General features: G+C 34.1%; 1 protein-coding gene across 1 annotated transcript; it reads left to right on the top strand.

The window, feature by feature from the left end:
- The first annotated feature begins 11,315 nt into the window (after positions 1-11,315).
- LOC110926922 (magnesium transporter MRS2-11, chloroplastic) lies at positions 11,316-18,078 on the top strand. Its single transcript, XM_022170545.2, has 13 exons — positions 11,316-11,918; positions 12,835-12,907; positions 13,110-13,180; positions 13,257-13,342; positions 13,481-13,574; positions 13,675-13,743; positions 13,890-13,970; positions 14,641-14,803; positions 14,874-14,919; positions 15,649-15,729; positions 15,808-15,890; positions 16,752-16,795; positions 17,600-18,078. Exons 1-13 carry the CDS (start codon positions 11,532-11,534, stop codon positions 17,693-17,695), a joined length of 1,374 nt encoding a protein of 457 aa, XP_022026237.1. The 5' UTR covers positions 11,316-11,531; the 3' UTR covers positions 17,696-18,078.
- The last annotated feature ends 565 nt before the right edge of the window (positions 18,079-18,643 follow it).

The following is an 18,643-nucleotide window of genomic DNA, read 5'->3' on the forward strand; positions in this document are numbered from 1 at the left end:
CAAAATACCTACTTATACCGATTTCAAAATACATTGTTTATCAAACGTACTTCTTATTCTACCATCCATTTTCACTTAAATCATATACACGAGATTCTTAATCATGTCTTTACCGTTTTACTACACGAATTTCCAAACCTTACGAAATGCTACCTATCAATTTAATCGGTCTAATGAATCTCTTGCCCATGAACTTCACATCTGATTTATTAACTGAAACACGTTCACATTATATCATCATACTAGAGACTTCCACTCTTAATCGAAATCAAACTAACCTTTCTCAATTACTTATAAGGCCTCATAGATGTTATATGATCGTTTTACCAAATACTCTTTCCAACATCAATAAATCCTTTGTTAAAATTATTTTTAAACAATCACTAAGTTCTTTTACTAAATTTCTTTTCTAAGGGTCGACGTTTTCACAAGAACTTTCAAAGTTCAAAATTTCATGTTTTGATGCAAATGAAACAAACCCGTTATTTTAAAAAAAAAAAAAAACCTTCTCTACAACGCTTAACTCGTCATCCAAATTTCAAAACACGTGGGCTAGAAGACTTCATGGGGACCGACAATTTTCAACATACGTGAACTCCTTTTTTTAACAAAAGTAGCATTTCAATCATTACAAAATACGTTAAGCATGACCAATGAGTACTTTATGTTCCTTTACATATACAAACTATATTCTACCTTTCAAACCAAGCTCAATCTAATTTCGATTCGACAAACTCAACGTTTTGTTTAAACAACTATACATGCACATCATCATACACATTTTAGACGATATCTCGCGATAACATCATTTATATCGTTCGTATCTACATACTTAACCTTTTTTTTTCTCCGCAATGTCTCAACGTACACCATATACGCAATATTTATTTTTCATACCTACACCTATGTTCATACGTTTTATGCTTGTACTCATACACATACTACTTATACGTTTTACGCTTCTACTTGTACACATACTACTTACACGTTTTATGTTTATGCTCATACATTCATGCGTATTCATACTTAAACTTATGCTCATACTTTCATCCTTACTCATGATTCGTACATTCGTACCTATACGCGAGCGTAATCCGAGGGATTCGCTTACGTGGGTCCCATACATGCTTAAACATAAACATGCTTACATACGACATTCTTCTACGTACACATTCTTATTTTCAAATTCATGTATACCTTGATTCATACATAACTAGTACAAGCTATGTGGATCATGCGACGATCAGTATAATCGCGGGTGCACACGGGATTATAGTGATAGGCGTATGAGAACCATAGAGTGTACTACTGTGTATGGTAAGACACGGAACGTAACATGACCTCGAGTAACGAAACGGACGTAATGTGGTTAAAACATGGTGGATACGCCGCTGGTACTTCCTATATATAAGTGTTTTCACCATGTTACCAAACTTTCGTAAAACGTGCCATGAGAAATTCAGTGTGTTGCAGACCTTTTGGACCTAATACAACTTCACGCAACTCACAAACGCATTATATCCGATTATTCATGACGAGACTTCATCCTTAACACACTACGTTTATCTATCCAACACTTATGCTATTCACATACTTGTACTCTTTAAGAGCCATTCGTTCAATCTATACTCGTATTATTTTATACAAAACTCGTTCGCAATCCAGCTTGTTTAAACATTTGAGTCCTAACTTACCTCATTACCTATAAAATAGCCTCCCTATTCTTGATTCTTGTGTAACTATACTTAGTATCTCTCTATTGCTTTATTTAAAGTAACAAACCTTTTCGTTCCTCTCAATAAACAGGTTTTACGAAAGTATGATTTTTTTTTATACTATCCTTAAAAACTTCCCCTTGCAAATCTACCTTGATGTTCTCCAAAATTTGGTACTTTTCAAAACTTTCAAACTTCGCAAGTTTCAATTATTAATGATCACCTTTATGCCAAAAACTCTTTCAAGCCTTCCTCTTGAATAAATTTCGGGACGAAATTTCCTAAAGGAGTGGAGACTGTAACGCCCTGCATTTTCAAACTTCCTACATTTAGAAACCTTACGTGAAATTCTAACTTTCGAAATCTTGTGTTCTTATAACCATTCTTTCATTGTAATCGTTGTAAAATACGGAACTTGCTTCGTAAATAAAACTTGTACATTACACTTTTTACCTAGTTAAATCATGTTTTATTTCATATTTCACCTTGTTACAAGTTAGGGGAAACATTGTTGCACATTATTACACAACTTAACTAACAAAATTACTCATTATAATGTTTTAAAAAAATAAAAAAATAAAGAAATATGGCAGCCCCAATTCAGCAAAATTCAGCCCATATAGTTGGGTTTTGTGGGCTAGTTTCAAGGTGTAACCCTTTCTAAACACTTCCAAAGCCCAACCCATTGAAACCCTAATCCTTCCCCCTATAAATACCACTTATAACCAGCCTCCCTACCACTTTTGCAACCCTAAAAACTCACAAAACATCCACCAAACCGTAGCTGAAAGCAAGGGTTCGAGTAGATTGACACCCCTTCACGAAAATGAGCATAACTCACTCAATTCTTATCCGATTCACTCGATTCTTTTTCCTACTTGCTTGTATAATCATGGGGTTCGATTCCTAGACTTCTCCTTGGAGAAATCAGACCTGGAAATGCCCCGAAATAGTCCATAAACTTTCTGTTTGTTTTTATGTTCATCAAAAACTTGTTTAAACCTGTGCAACTTGTGTCCAACACATCTCATACCTATGTCCTAATGCTTACAACTTATCCCATGGTTGGTTAAGCTTAAAAACAAGGTTGAGACATTTAAAATCAGAGGATTAAACCTCATAAACTTGGTGTTTTGTTTAGGGTTTTTAACCCACAAGTCATGTCAAACTTTGTCTTTGATACATGAGTGATTATGGAACAACTTGGGTTGTCCAAACATACAATCCTCACATGATTTGATGATTTCTCTTAGTTAGTGTGTATATTTCTTATTCTTTATTGTATGTTCATGACCCTCCTTGGTTGTTTTTTTTACATCAAGTGTAGTGGTGAACACATAGAGGTGCCTAAATGGAAGACTTGATCTTCCTACCTCCTACATGACTTCTATGACATTTAGAGGTACCAAAATGAAGATTTTAATCTTCTACCTCATGCTTGAACTATTGGACATATATTATATAACCTAAATATATTATTCGAATAATCGAATCTTTGATGATGAACTAGTGTTCATATGTCGGGGTACTAGATTACATCATCCTAGACTATGATAACTTGTCACGATTCTAATGGAAACTTGTTCCATGAAAACATCTAAACTCCTTCGAGTTTCCTAGTGTCAAGAACAAGCATCATATGTACTAAATGATTATTTTCCATGTTATTCTCATATCTTATTTTTACGTTGTTTTAAACACCGAATCTCGACTCTAAACATACTTGAACTTTAACCCTTATACATTCGGACTCTAAATCTCTACTCGTCAACAATTGGATAATCGGAAAACATATGCAAACTTTGTGAGTATACTCGTACTTTTCCCCTTTTTACTTTTACCACTTTTGGGGTGTAACATGTTTACCTATTGAAACTTACACATGAACTTTTGTCTAAACACATGAACATTCCTATAACATGCTTGTATATGTGATGGCTTGATACTTTAAATTTGGGTGATTCTTATGTGTTGAACTTATCATTAACTTCGTACGAGCCAAACCTTGACATATGTAGCGTTATAGGATTAACGACCCGCCTCTACTGAAACTTTGGTTATGTCATGAGCAAGTTGCGTTTTCTTGGTTTGATATGTTAGACACATGCCATATTTAATGTTTATCTTGAATCGCATGCTTGCTATGAGGAATTGTTCACACTTTTATCTTATGCTATGTATGTACCAAACTTGTATACTCGCCTTTGCTTTTGCATTGAATTGTATTTTAAACATGTTACAGGTTGATGATGATGAAATGAAAGAGGTAGCACGATGCCTAGATACACACTTTAGACGTTAGGTTTAATATGTTGTATCGAATTTTGGTTATGTTGATTTGTTATTTTGATTAAACTTGTTGTTATTTGGATCTTGTATTAATGACTACTTGAAGTTTGGAAATGAATTTTGGATTATTAAATTATTATCACAAATAGCGTTATGATGTCTCGAGCAATCTTCACACTTCGTCTCATCCCGATGTTTCCGCCATTGGTTGGGGTGTGACAGATTGGTATCAGAGCCATAACTATAGGGAATTAGGAAAAGTAGGAATGCTTTCACCTAGTCTATAGTTTTAGAGCCTTATTCGTATGCTTTGCTTGGACTACTACATGATACCTTATTTGTTACTTATTTATGCTCTTTTAAACGTGTATGTTACTCATGTGTAATATTTGACATGTTATTCGTACGCATTAAAGCTTGTTCTATTATGTGTTAACACTTGTTTTATCATTTCATTATTTAAGTACCATTCTTGATATGCTTTCTTATGTGTTTATACTTGCTTGTGTATTTCCTTCAACACACACTTCCCTCATGCATTTTACTTGATTATTCTAAATCCGACAACACTCATATTGTACAAATGAGACGAATTCACCAAAATAGGCGTGAAACCCACAATTTAGTGAACGACTCTCAATCTATCTATTCTTCTTTTTACACGAGATATCGCCATTGAGCTAGGAGTGAAATCCACATCTAAATGGCAAATCTCAAATTTCAAATTCTAGTGGACCCTCGTCAACATGTCGAAATTTAAATTTTGACCCGACGAGTACCAACCACACTTAGGATACGAAATCGTCAAGATAGGGGTGAAACCCGCACCTTGTCGACTAGTTCCACTCCTTGATTTTTCATAAATCCCGCCAAGTCTCGAAATTTCGATTTATTTGGGACATGTAGTAACCGGAAGGGTAAATACCGTTAACCGACTTGTCGGCGAGAGTATTTTACCTATTAGGCCAAAGCATGCTCCTCAAATTCAAAAGACTTTTCGACCACTTTGGTTAGTCAAAGTTCCGTTTGGAACACTCCAAACTTTGGTCAAACATGTGTTTCTATTGTTCATTTTATACGATGCAATCTTTCAACCTCGAGTTTACCTTTGATTTCTCTTTTCACACGCACAACATATCGAACCTTTTCGATACATTTATATATGCATGATTTTCATATAATTTAAATTCATATTCCTTGTAACAACTAGTGGAGAGGTATCATCGAGATTGGAGTGACTTCCTTACCTTGACGATTGACTCCACCCCTCTTCCCTTAAAACGACCTCACCAACGAGTTAGGGGTGATTCCCTTACCTAGGTGATCGTTACCAAAACGTCTCTTCCAAATATTTTATTATGCAAACCCGATCATGTTTTATACCTAAATCATTTATCATTATTCAAAATACCTACTTATACCGATTTCAAAATACATTGTTTATCAAACGTACTTCTTATTCTACCATCCATTTTCACTTAAATCATATACACGAGATTCTTAATCATGTCTTTACCGTTTTACTACACGAATTTCCAAACCTTACGAAATGCTACCTATCAATTTAATCGGTCTAATGAATCTCTTGCCCATGAACTTCACATCTGATTTATTAACTGAAACACGTTCACATTATATCATCATACTAGAGACTTCCACTCTTAATCGAAATCAAACTAACCTTTCTCAATTACTTATAAGGCCTCATAGATGTTATATGATCGTTTTACCAAATACTCTTTCCAACATCAATAAATCCTTTGTTAAAATTATTTTTAAACAATCACTAAGTTCTTTTACTAAATTTCTTTTCTAAGGGTCGACGTTTTCACAAGAACTTTCAAAGTTCAAAATTTCATGTTTTGATGCAAATGAAACAAACCCGTTATTTTAAAAAAAAAAAAAAAAAAAACCTTCTCTACAACGCTTAACTCGTCATCCAAATTTCAAAACACGTGGGCTAGAAGACTTCATGGGGACCGACAATTTTCAACATACGTGAACTCCTTTTTTTAACAAAAGTAGCATTTCAATCATTACAAAATACGTTAAGCATGACCAATGAGTACTTTATGTTCCTTTACATATACAAACTATATTCTACCTTTCAAACCAAGCTCAATCTAATTTCGATTCGACAAACTCAACGTTTTGTTTAAACAACTATACATGCACATCATCATACACATTTTAGACGATATCTCGCGATAACATCATTTATATCGTTCGTATCTACATACTTAACCTTTTTTTTTCTCCGCAATGTCTCAACGTACACCATATACGCAATATTTATTTTTCATACCTACACCTATGTTCATACGTTTTATGCTTGTACTCATACACATACTACTTATACGTTTTACGCTTCTACTTGTACACATACTACTTACACGTTTTATGTTTATGCTCATACATTCATGCGTATTCATACTTAAACTTATGCTCATACTTTCATCCTTACTCATGATTCGTACATTCGTACCTATACGCGAGCGTAATCCGAGGGATTCGCTTACGTGGGTCCCATACATGCTTAAACATAAACATGCTTACATACGACATTCTTCTACGTACACATTCTTATTTTCAAATTCATGTATACCTTGATTCATACATAACTAGTACAAGCTATGTGGATCATGCGACGATCAGTATAATCGCGGGTGCACACGGGATTATAGTGATAGGCGTATGAGAACCATAGAGTGTACTACTGTGTATGGTAAGACACGGAACGTAACATGACCTCGAGTAACGAAACGGACGTAATGTGGTTAAAACATGGTGGATACGCCGCTGGTACTTCCTATATATAAGTGTTTTCACCATGTTACCAAACTTTCGTAAAACGTGCCATGAGAAATTCAGTGTGTTGCAGACCTTTTGGACCTAATACAACTTCACGCAACTCACAAACGCATTATATCCGATTATTCATGACGAGACTTCATCCTTAACACACTACGTTTATCTATCCAACACTTATGCTATTCACATACTTGTACTCTTTAAGAGCCATTCGTTCAATCTATACTCGTATTATTTTATACAAAACTCGTTCGCAATCCAGCTTGTTTAAACATTTGAGTCCTAACTTACCTCATTACCTATAAAATAGCCTCCCTATTCTTGATTCTTGTGTAACTATACTTAGTATCTCTCTATTGCTTTATTTAAAGTAACAAACCTTTTCGTTCCTCTCAATAAACAGGTTTTACGAAAGTATGATTTTTTTTATACTATCCTTAAAAACTTCCCCTTGCAAATCTACCTTGATGTTCTCCAAAATTTGGTACTTTTCAAAACTTTCAAACTTCGCAAGTTTCAATTATTAATGATCACCTTTATGCCAAAAACTCTTTCAAGCCTTCCTCTTGAATAAATTTCGGGACGAAATTTCCTAAAGGAGTGGAGACTGTAACGCCCTGCATTTTCAAACTTCCTACATTTAGAAACCTTACGTGAAATTCTAACTTTCGAAATCTTGTGTTCTTATAACCATTCTTTCATTGTAATCGTTGTAAAATACGGAACTTGCTTCGTAAATAAAACTTGTACATTACACTTTTTACCTAGTTAAATCATGTTTTATTTCATATTTCACCTTGTTACAAGTTAGGGGAAACATTGTTGCACATTATTACACAACTTAACTAACAAAATTACTCATTATAATGTTTTAAAAAAATAAAAAAATAAAGAAATATGGCAGCCCCAATTCAGCAAAATTCAGCCCATATAGTTGGGTTTTGTGGGCTAGTTTCAAGGTGTAACCCTTTCTAAACACTTCCAAAGCCCAACCCATTGAAACCCTAATCCTTCCCCCTATAAATACCACTTATAACCAGCCTCCCTACCACTTTTGCAACCCTAAAAACTCACAAAACATCCACCAAACCGTAGCTGAAAGCAAGGGTTCGAGTAGATTGACACCCCTTCACGAAAATGAGCATAACTCACTCAATTCTTATCCGATTCACTCGATTCTTTTTCCTACTTGCTTGTATAATCATGGGGTTCGATTCCTAGACTTCTCCTTGGAGAAATCAGACCTGGAAATGCCCCGAAATAGTCCATAAACTTTCTGTTTGTTTTTATGTTCATCAAAAACTTGTTTAAACCTGTGCAACTTGTGTCCAACACATCTCATACCTATGTCCTAATGCTTACAACTTATCCCATGGTTGGTTAAGCTTAAAAACAAGGTTGAGACATTTAAAATCAGAGGATTAAACCTCATAAACTTGGTGTTTTGTTTAGGGTTTTTAACCCACAAGTCATGTCAAACTTTGTCTTTGATACATGAGTGATTATGGAACAACTTGGGTTGTCCAAACATACAATCCTCACATGATTTGATGATTTCTCTTAGTTAGTGTGTATATTTCTTATTCTTTATTGTATGTTCATGACCCTCCTTGGTTGTTTTTTTTACATCAAGTGTAGTGGTGAACACATAGAGGTGCCTAAATGGAAGACTTGATCTTCCTACCTCCTACATGACTTCTATGACATTTAGAGGTACCAAAATGAAGATTTTAATCTTCTACCTCATGCTTGAACTATTGGACATATATTATATAACCTAAATATATTATTCGAATAATCGAATCTTTGATGATGAACTAGTGTTCATATGTCGGGGTACTAGATTACATCATCCTAGACTATGATAACTTGTCACGATTCTAATGGAAACTTGTTCCATGAAAACATCTAAACTCCTTCGAGTTTCCTAGTGTCAAGAACAAGCATCATATGTACTAAATGATTATTTTCCATGTTATTCTCATATCTTATTTTTACGTTGTTTTAAACACCGAATCTCGACTCTAAACATACTTGAACTTTAACCCTTATACATTCGGACTCTAAATCTCTACTCGTCAACAATTGGATAATCGGAAAACATATGCAAACTTTGTGAGTATACTCGTACTTTTCCCCTTTTTACTTTTACCACTTTTGGGGTGTAACATGTTTACCTATTGAAACTTACACATGAACTTTTGTCTAAACACATGAACATTCCTATAACATGCTTGTATATGTGATGGCTTGATACTTTAAATTTGGGTGATTCTTATGTGTTGAACTTATCATTAACTTCGTACGAGCCAAACCTTGACATATGTAGCGCTATAGGATTAACGACCCGCCTCTACTGAAACTTTGGTTATGTCATGAGCAAGTTGCGTTTTCTTGGTTTGATATGTTAGACACATGCCATATTTAATGTTTATCTTGAATCGCATGCTTGCTATGAGGAATTGTTCACACTTTTATCTTATGCTATGTATGTACCAAACTTGTATACTCGCCTTTGCTTTTGCATTGAATTGTATTTTAAACATGTTACAGGTTGATGATGATGAAATGAAAGAGGTAGCACGATGCCTAGATACACACTTTAGACGTTAGGTTTAATATGTTGTATCGAATTTTGGTTATGTTGATTTGTTATTTTGATTAAACTTGTTGTTATTTGGATCTTGTATTAATGACTACTTGAAGTTTGGAAATGAATTTTGGATTATTAAATTATTGTCACAAATAGCGTTATGATGTCTCGAGCAATCTTCACACTTCGTCTCATCCCGATGTTTCCGCCATTGGTTGGGGTGTGACAGGTGCCTCCTCCCTTTTAATAATAGTATTACATATTAATTTTATACATAAAATATAATATAATATTAATTAATATAGTTAGAGATAAACGTCTAAATTTAAATTTAATTAATAATTATCTATAATAAATATAAGTGTATCAAATAATATAACAAGTATAATATTATTTAATAGAGTTAGAGATCAAACGTATAATTTCAAATTTAATTAATAGTAAATTACTTTTTGAGTACCTATGTCTTAGTGGTTTTAACCACTTGAATTCAAAATAAAAAAGTTTAACACCTTGAGTCTCTAACCGCTCATTAGGGGTGTGCATGGGTCGGTTTGGTTCGGTTTTTACTATTAACCATAACCATAACCGCTAGTTCGGTTATGGAGTTTTGGTAACCATGACCATAACCAAACTTCGGTTACGGTTAATCGGTTATAAAGTCGGTTATGGTTCGGTTTTGGTTAATTTCGGTTAAGTAACCAAGCAAGGTTTGAAATAAATAGGGTTGTGCACGATTTGAACTTAACTTAAGCCTATTTTATAAGATAGCTTGAGCCTATTTTATAAGATAACGGAGACTAAACTTTTTGGTTAAACTACCGATTTAGGGTTCTTTTTAATAAGGTAATTCTCAAACAAAAACAATTATGGTCGTAACACCTTAGTTCTTTATCAAAATAAATGACAACTAGATCATTTTGTTAATAACATACTTTTATCTTACTAAAAACCCTCTATATGGTTTTGTAAAACACAAATACATTATGTAAAGTTAACATCACAAGTTCGGTTCGGTTTCGGTTATATCGGTTAACCAAAATTTCATAACCATAACCATAACCGATTGAGCGGTTATACAAAGTTTCATAACCATAACCATTGGTTGTATTGGTTATCGGTTATTAGTGGTTCGGTTATGTCGGTTATGGTTCGGTTATCGGTTATAGTGGTTAATTTGCTCACCCCTACCGCTCATTCACACCCTCTGTAAAAATTGAAAAAAACCTTTTGTAAGGTTGAGTTCTCTAAGTTCTCACAACTCGTAGAAGTTTTCATTTTACCCTAACCATATATATTTGTTAAGATAAAATATATTATTTGGATATAAACAATAATTAATAATAAAGTATCAAATCACATGTACAGGTAAAAAAATATAACTGTTCTTTTGTTTTACTAATTTATCTAAATAAGTTATTTTATTAATAAGGATTATATATAAGTTTATAATTTACATTTTTCGTCATTCAACCCGTGTAATACACGGGGTTGTAAGCTAGTAACTTAATATAAACAAATAGATTTTATTATGAATTAAATGTTATTTTAGTCATGTGATTTGAGTCATCTTATCAGTTTAGTCCAAATGTGGATCCAAAAGGGTTTCACCGTTGTCATTTTAGTCCACTGGGTTAACTTCATCCATTATTTCTGTTTACGAGAAGAGCAATTTGGTCATTTATATGGCCGAATTGCTCTTCTAGTTAACAGAATTACATTTAAAATGACCAAATTGCCCTTCTCGTTAACAAAAATAATAGATGAGGTTAACCCAGTGGACTAAAATGAAACCTTTTTGAACACACAAACAAAAAATGAAACTTTTAAACTAAACCAACAAAATGGCGCAAACCACAATAAATTTTATTAAACTATAATAATTTGAACAATAATATTTAAATTTAAAGTAACGGAGTAACCTTTTTAAAAGTTAATTGTGAAAGTCTCACAAGAGCTACTACGGTGGATAATATCCACGTGGACACAAACATAACCACCAACCGTCGTCACCAACCCCAACCACCACTATCGCCACCACACACACATACAAATTCCACACAATCAGATATTCAGATTCCACATAATCAACCTCTACTGACTGAACAATTCAACTACCACATATGACGTCAACAACCGTCACTCCGATATCTTCTTCCACACACTTCCACCATTCATCGGCGATTCACTCGCCGGCGTACATTCAATTCACTAATTACACCTTCCTCCGGCCAAAATCTCCGGAGATTTCTCTACGAAAAACCTGCAGGTTTCTGTTTCCAGTACCGCTTAACATTTTATCGACTGTTAGGTCAAATCGTTACTCAAAATCAACGGAGAGCACGGCGGAAACATCTACCGGCGATAACGGTGACGGTGATTCCAGCGATGATAGATTTCAAAGCTCAGATGAGTTTGAGAAAGCGATTACCGGTGGATCGAATCGGAATGTGAATGTTTCGTCGTTGTCTGATGCGCTTAACCTAAACAGTCGTGATCCGGTGTATGAGGTGTGTTTAGAAAAGAAATTTGAATCGTTTACGCAATTTTGTTGTTATTGGATCAGTGTTTTAGCATGTGATGTTGAACTTGAAAGCTTGTTTTCGATTTGATTAGATGAGGTTAATTGAAGCAGAAGTAGTTTAGTTGTAGTAATTTGGTTATAAATTGATTAGTTTACGAGCTATATGATGTATTGATTTTGTTTATGTATGTGTTGTTTAACCTAAACAGTCGTGATTTGGTTTATGAGGTTTGTTTAGGTTTTGAAATTTGAATTTGAATTAGAATTATCAAGTCGTTTCGATTGTTACGCAGTTTTGTTGTTATTGAATTAATCTAGCTTGTTTTTGATTCGGATAGATGAGGTTAATTGAAGTAGAAGTAGTTCATTTGGAGTGATTTGATCATAAATTGATGAATTCATAAGCTATATGACTATGCAGTTAAAGCGGTCCAAAATCGAATAGCGGTCAAGGTCCGCTATATGATATATAGGTTATAGCGGTGGTATAGCGGTAATTTTTATACCATGCATAATTTATGTATTTTTATATATATATAAATATATCTTTGAAAAATATTAATAGTAATATCAAAATTCATAGTAATATCATTCTATTATCAAAAATCTGTTGCAAATCAAATACTAATAGTAACTTTGAAGTATTTAATTTAAGAATTAACACAATCAAACACCGTTACTGCTATAACCGCTATAGGCCACCGCTATAGCACCGCTGTAGTACCGCTATAGCACCGCTATAGCGGTATTTAGTGCCGCTAATAGCGGAACCGCTATAGGTCACCGCTATTTGGACCGCTACACACCCTGAGGTCCGCTAACTGCTATAGCACCGCTATTGACTGCTTAGCTATATGATGTATTGATATTGTTATGTATGTGTGTTGTTTGTTTGCTTGAAGGTTGTTGAAGTAAGTTCGAAAGGAATGGTATCAACTAGAAAAGTTAACAGACGGCATCTACTAAAGTCGAGTGGTGAGTATGCAGATAATATGATTCATTTGTTTGCTTTGTGGATTGAATTTTTATCTGTTTAATCTAGCATTTAGTCGTTATCAATGAAGTTGTAGTGTTAATAGAAACCTTAATGCTCTTCACGTAGAATTGCGGTTATGTTTATTGATGAAACTTTATTGAGGTTTGAGGCATTGTACTTAATTTAGGTTTTTGTTAACAGGTCTTCGTCCTCGTGACATACGGAGTGTTGATCCATCATTATGGTTAACAAACACAATGCCATCTTTGCTGGTATGAAGTTATGTGTAAGCATAAGCACTATGATTTTTGTTTGTTATTCACACGCGTTTTGTGATTTCTTTCATAGGTTCGTGAAAATGCCATACTGTTGAATTTGGGATCCTTGCGAGCAATTGCAATGCAAGATAGCGTGTTTATATTCAACTACCAGCGGTAAGTATTCCTCATATGAATCATATCGAAGTCCAACAATGTAAACTCCTAATTTCCACTAGAAAAGTTATGAATCCTGTATTGATAATTTACTATATTGACATCAAATTTTCTTGGTTTAATTGTTGCGTATTGCAGTAAAGGAGGAAAGGCTTTCATTGACGATTTATTACCTCGTTTAAGTCCTAAAAGTATGATCGGAGGAGCTTTAGTAATGCCATTTGAGCTTGAGGTTGGTTCTGTTATATATAAGTTTTTGGGGTTACATAGCATGTGAAACTTATGTGCTCTTTCTATAGATTAGTATTAGCCACTTTGACTTTGACTTTCAGGTTGTCGAAGCTGCCCTTAATTCAAGAATACAGCACTTTGAGCACAGGCTAATGGATTTAGACCCACATGTGAGTATGGATATACACTGAGTATATTTTACTTTAATTTCGGTAAGATCATATTTTTTTGTAACTTTGGAGTATTAGACCATCAGAAGAGAACTAGATTCACCAGCTACATGTTAATCATAAAAGTAAATTTCTTTCTACTTCAGGTTCGCAATCTACTTACGGTTTTACCAAACCGATTAACAGCTGGCGTATTGGAACAACTTCGTACTTGCAAGCAAACTTTGGTATCAAGTCCATCATCATTTTTGTTACATTTGCATACCTATAGGCCTGTAAATGAACCGCACGAACATATAATCGAACACAATTTTTTTGTTCATGTTCGTTTATTAAGAAACTGAGCATGTTCGTTTAAAACCTAAACGGACAATTCACGAACGTAAACGAACTTAATGTAACAAACAGCAAACAACACAAATGAACATAATTAAACAAACATACATGAACCACAAAAACATAATTGACTAAACATAAATGAGCAAAAAGTAAATTTTTATATAAATTAGTGATTAATTACAATATATTCTATTGAAACACCCATTTTTATACTAAAAAGCTAAAAACTCAATTACCAATTAGTTGTATTTATATAAGTAGCTTGGAAGACTATTTTATGTTTAATATTCATTTAAATACAACTACTTATGTATCTAAATTGAAATGAACATAAACGAACGAACATAAACAAATTTAAATAAACTAACATAAATGAACACAAATGAACGAACATAAACGGGCGTTCACGAGCGTAAATGAACAAACAAACCGTGTGTTCATGTTCATTAAATAAACAAACATCCAGCCGACCAAGTTCATGAACGTTCGGTTCGTTTACAGACTTACATACCTATTATGTAACTGAAATAAAACAACCCCTTAATTATTTAATGGAAGGTGGAACTGGGATCAAAAGCAGGGGCACTTAGACAAATGCTGCTTGATATGTTGGAAGATTCTCAAGAAATACGTCGTCTCTGTATTGTGGGTAGAAACTGCATCTTGAACAGGAATACCGACTTAGAATGCTCGGTTCCACTAGATAAACAGGTTGCTGAGGGTAAGTGTGTTAAATAATATGGTTGTGAAATTGGTTGACTTATTGTTGATTTTGTTTTCATCATATGCAGAAGAGGAGGAAGAAATTGAAATGTTGCTGGAAAATTATCTTCATAGGTTGGTAAATAGTGTGTTACGATAATTAGGGTTGTAAATGAACCGAACGTTCTGCGAACAGTTCGTGAACCGTTCGGCCAGAAGTTCGTTTATGTCCGTTCGTTTAATGAATGAACAAACACGAACAAGAAATTTTGTTCAATAAGTTAAACAAACGGACATGAACAGAGGTTGCGTTTGTTAGCTTATGTTCGTGAACGATCGGTGATGTGTTCGTTTGTGTCCGTTCATTTATATGTTTTTTATGTTATATTTTTATTTTATAACTTTTAGTTTATATAAAAAATTGAAACCATAGTTATAATATACACCTCTGCCAACATCCCTCATTTGACCATTTTAATTTCCGTTTGTTTATGATAGTTATGTCAACTATGTTCGGATAGTTATGTTAAGTATCTTTCAGATGAAACATGCAGATTTTATTTTAAAATGAATATATAACGTTCGTTTTTGTTCATGAACATTTGTTTGTGTTAGTTTGCGTTCGTTTATGTTCATGTTCGGTGAGTGTTCATGAACATGTTCATGTTCATTTCCTTAATGCACGAACACGAACAAGAAATCTCGTTCAGTAAGCGTTCGTGAACTGTTCATGAACATGTTCATTCCTTAATGTGTGTTCGTGTTCGTTTGGTTCGTTTACAGCCCTAACTATAAATCTTTACTGAAAATTTCGGGTCATGATTATGCTTACAGTAAGTTGAATGATCTTTTCTATGATTGCAGATGTGAATCATGTCATAATCAAGCAGAAAGACTTCTTGATTCTGCAAGAGAAATGGAAGACTCGATTGCTGTTAATTTGAGGTTTGGATAAGCGTAGTAATAGATAATGATGAAAATGAGCAAATGTGTGAACATTATCTCATTTTTCTTGTGGTCCAGTTCAAGAAGGCTCCAGGTCAGCAGATTTGAACTACTTCTTCAGGTCGGAGCCTTTTGTCTTGCAGTCGGTGCTCTGGTTACAGGTTATTATTATTTGATTTAATCAAACTAATTGCAAGTTTAAGTATCAAAGTGTTCACTGTTACCGATAATGAAATATCTACCTTCAATCACATTATCAAATAGTGAATCTAAATTTTGAACTAACTAGAATTACGACCCGCCGCAATGCGGCGGGGATTCTTTAGTTATAACTAAGTCGACTTAGGACGCGCACGTTATGTTGAACCTGTCAAACGGGAAAAAATAGACGATGTAAAAACGTTCACCCACACACGCACGTTGCGTCGTGTTAACTCGCGTTAGAACGAAATGTAAAAACGTTAAACCAAAGACGCACGTTGCGATGTGTTAAGTCACAAAATTTCGAATGAACCATAAAGCGAAAAAATTTGAAAAATCCCCAAAGCCAAGGTTACCACAACGGAACAACCATATGAATAACCATTTTTTCTTTGAACCCCCCCCCCCCCCCCCCCCCCCCCCCGCCCCCCAAAGCCAAGATTACAACACATAAGTAAAAAAAATCAAAGTGGTTAAATCGCAAAAAATTCAAACTTTTGAATTAGAAGTGAAAAATCAAATTAATCAAAGGGGTTAAATTACCAAAGATTAAACTTTAAACTTAAATTGTCAAAGATTAAAACTCTAGGGTTAAAAAGGAAACAAAGATTAAAACTTTAAACTTAAATTGTCAAGGATTAAAACTTCAAGGTTAAAAAGGAAAATTTCATTTTTTTTGGAAGAACTCCCAAAGCTAAAGTTACAACAACCTTAAGCACAAGTTAGTTGCTTATTTATAGGTTAATAATAATAATGTGATCCCAAAATATGCTAATTTGAATTAAGACCTTTCATTTTCTCAACTTTTTTTTTGTCTGTAGGTATATTTGGCATGAATTTAAGATCCTACCTTGAAGAACATGTGGTAATTTCTTCTTCTCCTTGCATTTGATTAAATAATCAGCACTTTATAAAACTTACTAATCTCATGTAAAGAAAATCATATTTTGGGTATATTTACACTATAGCGCCTCTATATCCATAAAAAAGGTGATTTTTTGTGCATTCATGAATGGTCGGAAATGTCTTGGAATGTACAAGCATAGCCCACTTTGTTTTTTCGAAATTTCACATGCTCGAAAACCATGGTTGCAAAAGTCGTTATGCGCTCCCTAGTCGGTCGACCGGGGAGTTGAGAGTACTCGGCCTAGGCGGAGAGTACTCGGGGAGTACTCGGACATGTAAAATTATAAAGAAATTAGTTTTTGGAAATTAAATATATGTCAAATAACATAAATTTACTAATATCTATAACAAAATACGTGAAAAAGATATTCATGATAGGCATAGAAATTATGTTTTATTATTTTCAAAGTCAAACTCGGCCCGAGTTGACCTACTAGATACGATTTTGGCCGAGTTTGACCGCGTTTGACCGATTCCGAGTAATTAGGCGGAGTCAAAGAAAGTCGCCTCGGCAGCCTACCTTGTAGCGATTACTCGGGGAGTACTCGGCCTTGGAAACCTTGTTTTACAACCATGTCGAAAACATTTTACGTTTAAAAAATAATAAAAGGTAAGAAAAGGCCAAATATTGCAATTTTGAAGCGAATTTGCTGATTCGTGAAGATAAGTAGATATATGCTATTTCATGACTGTAGACGTTAAACTTGTCTGAAAATTATATAAAAAATAGACAAATATGTGATTTTCTCGTTATCGTATGCAGTTTGCGTTTTGGCTTACGACAGGAGGAATTATATTTGGTGCTCTAGTGGCATTTTTTCTCACTTACTCGTACTTGAGGGCAAAGAAAATCCTTTAGGCGTGTGAATTACATCATTGTTGTCATCTTCATCTTCGTCTTCATCATCATCATTATCTGACCGATTATAATTCCGCAACAAACTAGAGATGAAATCATTATGATTCGCCATTGGAGATCTTGATTGAAAAAGTCAAGCTTTGGTTCCGTTTGAGGTAGAGTGCATGAGCCGAGTAGATATAGTGATACTTATGTATACATAATTCATATATCTTTGTTGTGTGTACACCACAATAGATAGATGCAATACATAGTACATATGAAGCATTAAAAGGGAATTTCTTCTCAGATCACACATTTATGTTGGTGTTTTATAAACTTTTGAAATCAATCTAACCATTTAAACCAAAACGAGTCGAATGGTTTAGGTGGATTGAGATTTATATGGTTTGGTTTTCGTGGTTTAATGGACGAAGGTTTGGTACTTGGAACGGTGTAAACAAAACTAGTCATTAGGTGAATTATTTTTTAGTTTTGAAACATACAGTTATGTATATGCATTATATCCATAAACTATTTTTATCATTTCGGAAAAGTATTAATGCAATTTAATGATTAAAAAATGATATACTAGTCGATACTGCTAACCTCGGCCATCTGAGTTGAGCTGTTTGGTTTGTCGTTTTCCGAAACCATACTTAGCGCTTCGTGGGTACTAGAAAAACCTTACAATATTTTTATTAGGTAATATTAGATGCAACAATAGAGAATTGACTCAAGATAGGTTGAATAAAGGACAAGTTGAGTAAGAATATGGGCGTTAGGGTTAAGTTAGAGCATCTTTCACGTTTATTATTTTTTCGAGTTAATTGCCAAAATCACCCCTGAGGTTTGGGCACATTTGCCATTTTCGTCCAAAATGACACTTTTGTACCATTTTGCCCCCCACGTTTGTAACTTTTTGCCATTTTCATCCAAACCACTAACTTTGTTTATTTTTTCTGTTAA

This window comes from Helianthus annuus, chromosome 2 (genome assembly GCF_002127325.2).
Source record: "Helianthus annuus cultivar XRQ/B chromosome 2, HanXRQr2.0-SUNRISE, whole genome shotgun sequence".
Lineage (NCBI taxonomy): Eukaryota > Viridiplantae > Streptophyta > Magnoliopsida > Asterales > Asteraceae > Helianthus > Helianthus annuus.

Excerpts from the sequence above, each read along its gene's own strand:
- LOC110926922 (XM_022170545.2), top strand. The coding sequence starts at position 11,532 with ATGACGTCAACAACCGTCACTCCGATATCTTCTTCCACACACTTCCAC. Across the intron at positions 12,908-13,109 it reads GCATCTACTAAAGTCGAGTG|GTCTTCGTCCTCGTGACATA; the intron begins GTGAGTATGCAG and ends TTTTGTTAACAG. Across the intron at positions 13,343-13,480 it reads TTTATATTCAACTACCAGCG|TAAAGGAGGAAAGGCTTTCA; the intron begins GTAAGTATTCCT and ends TGCGTATTGCAG.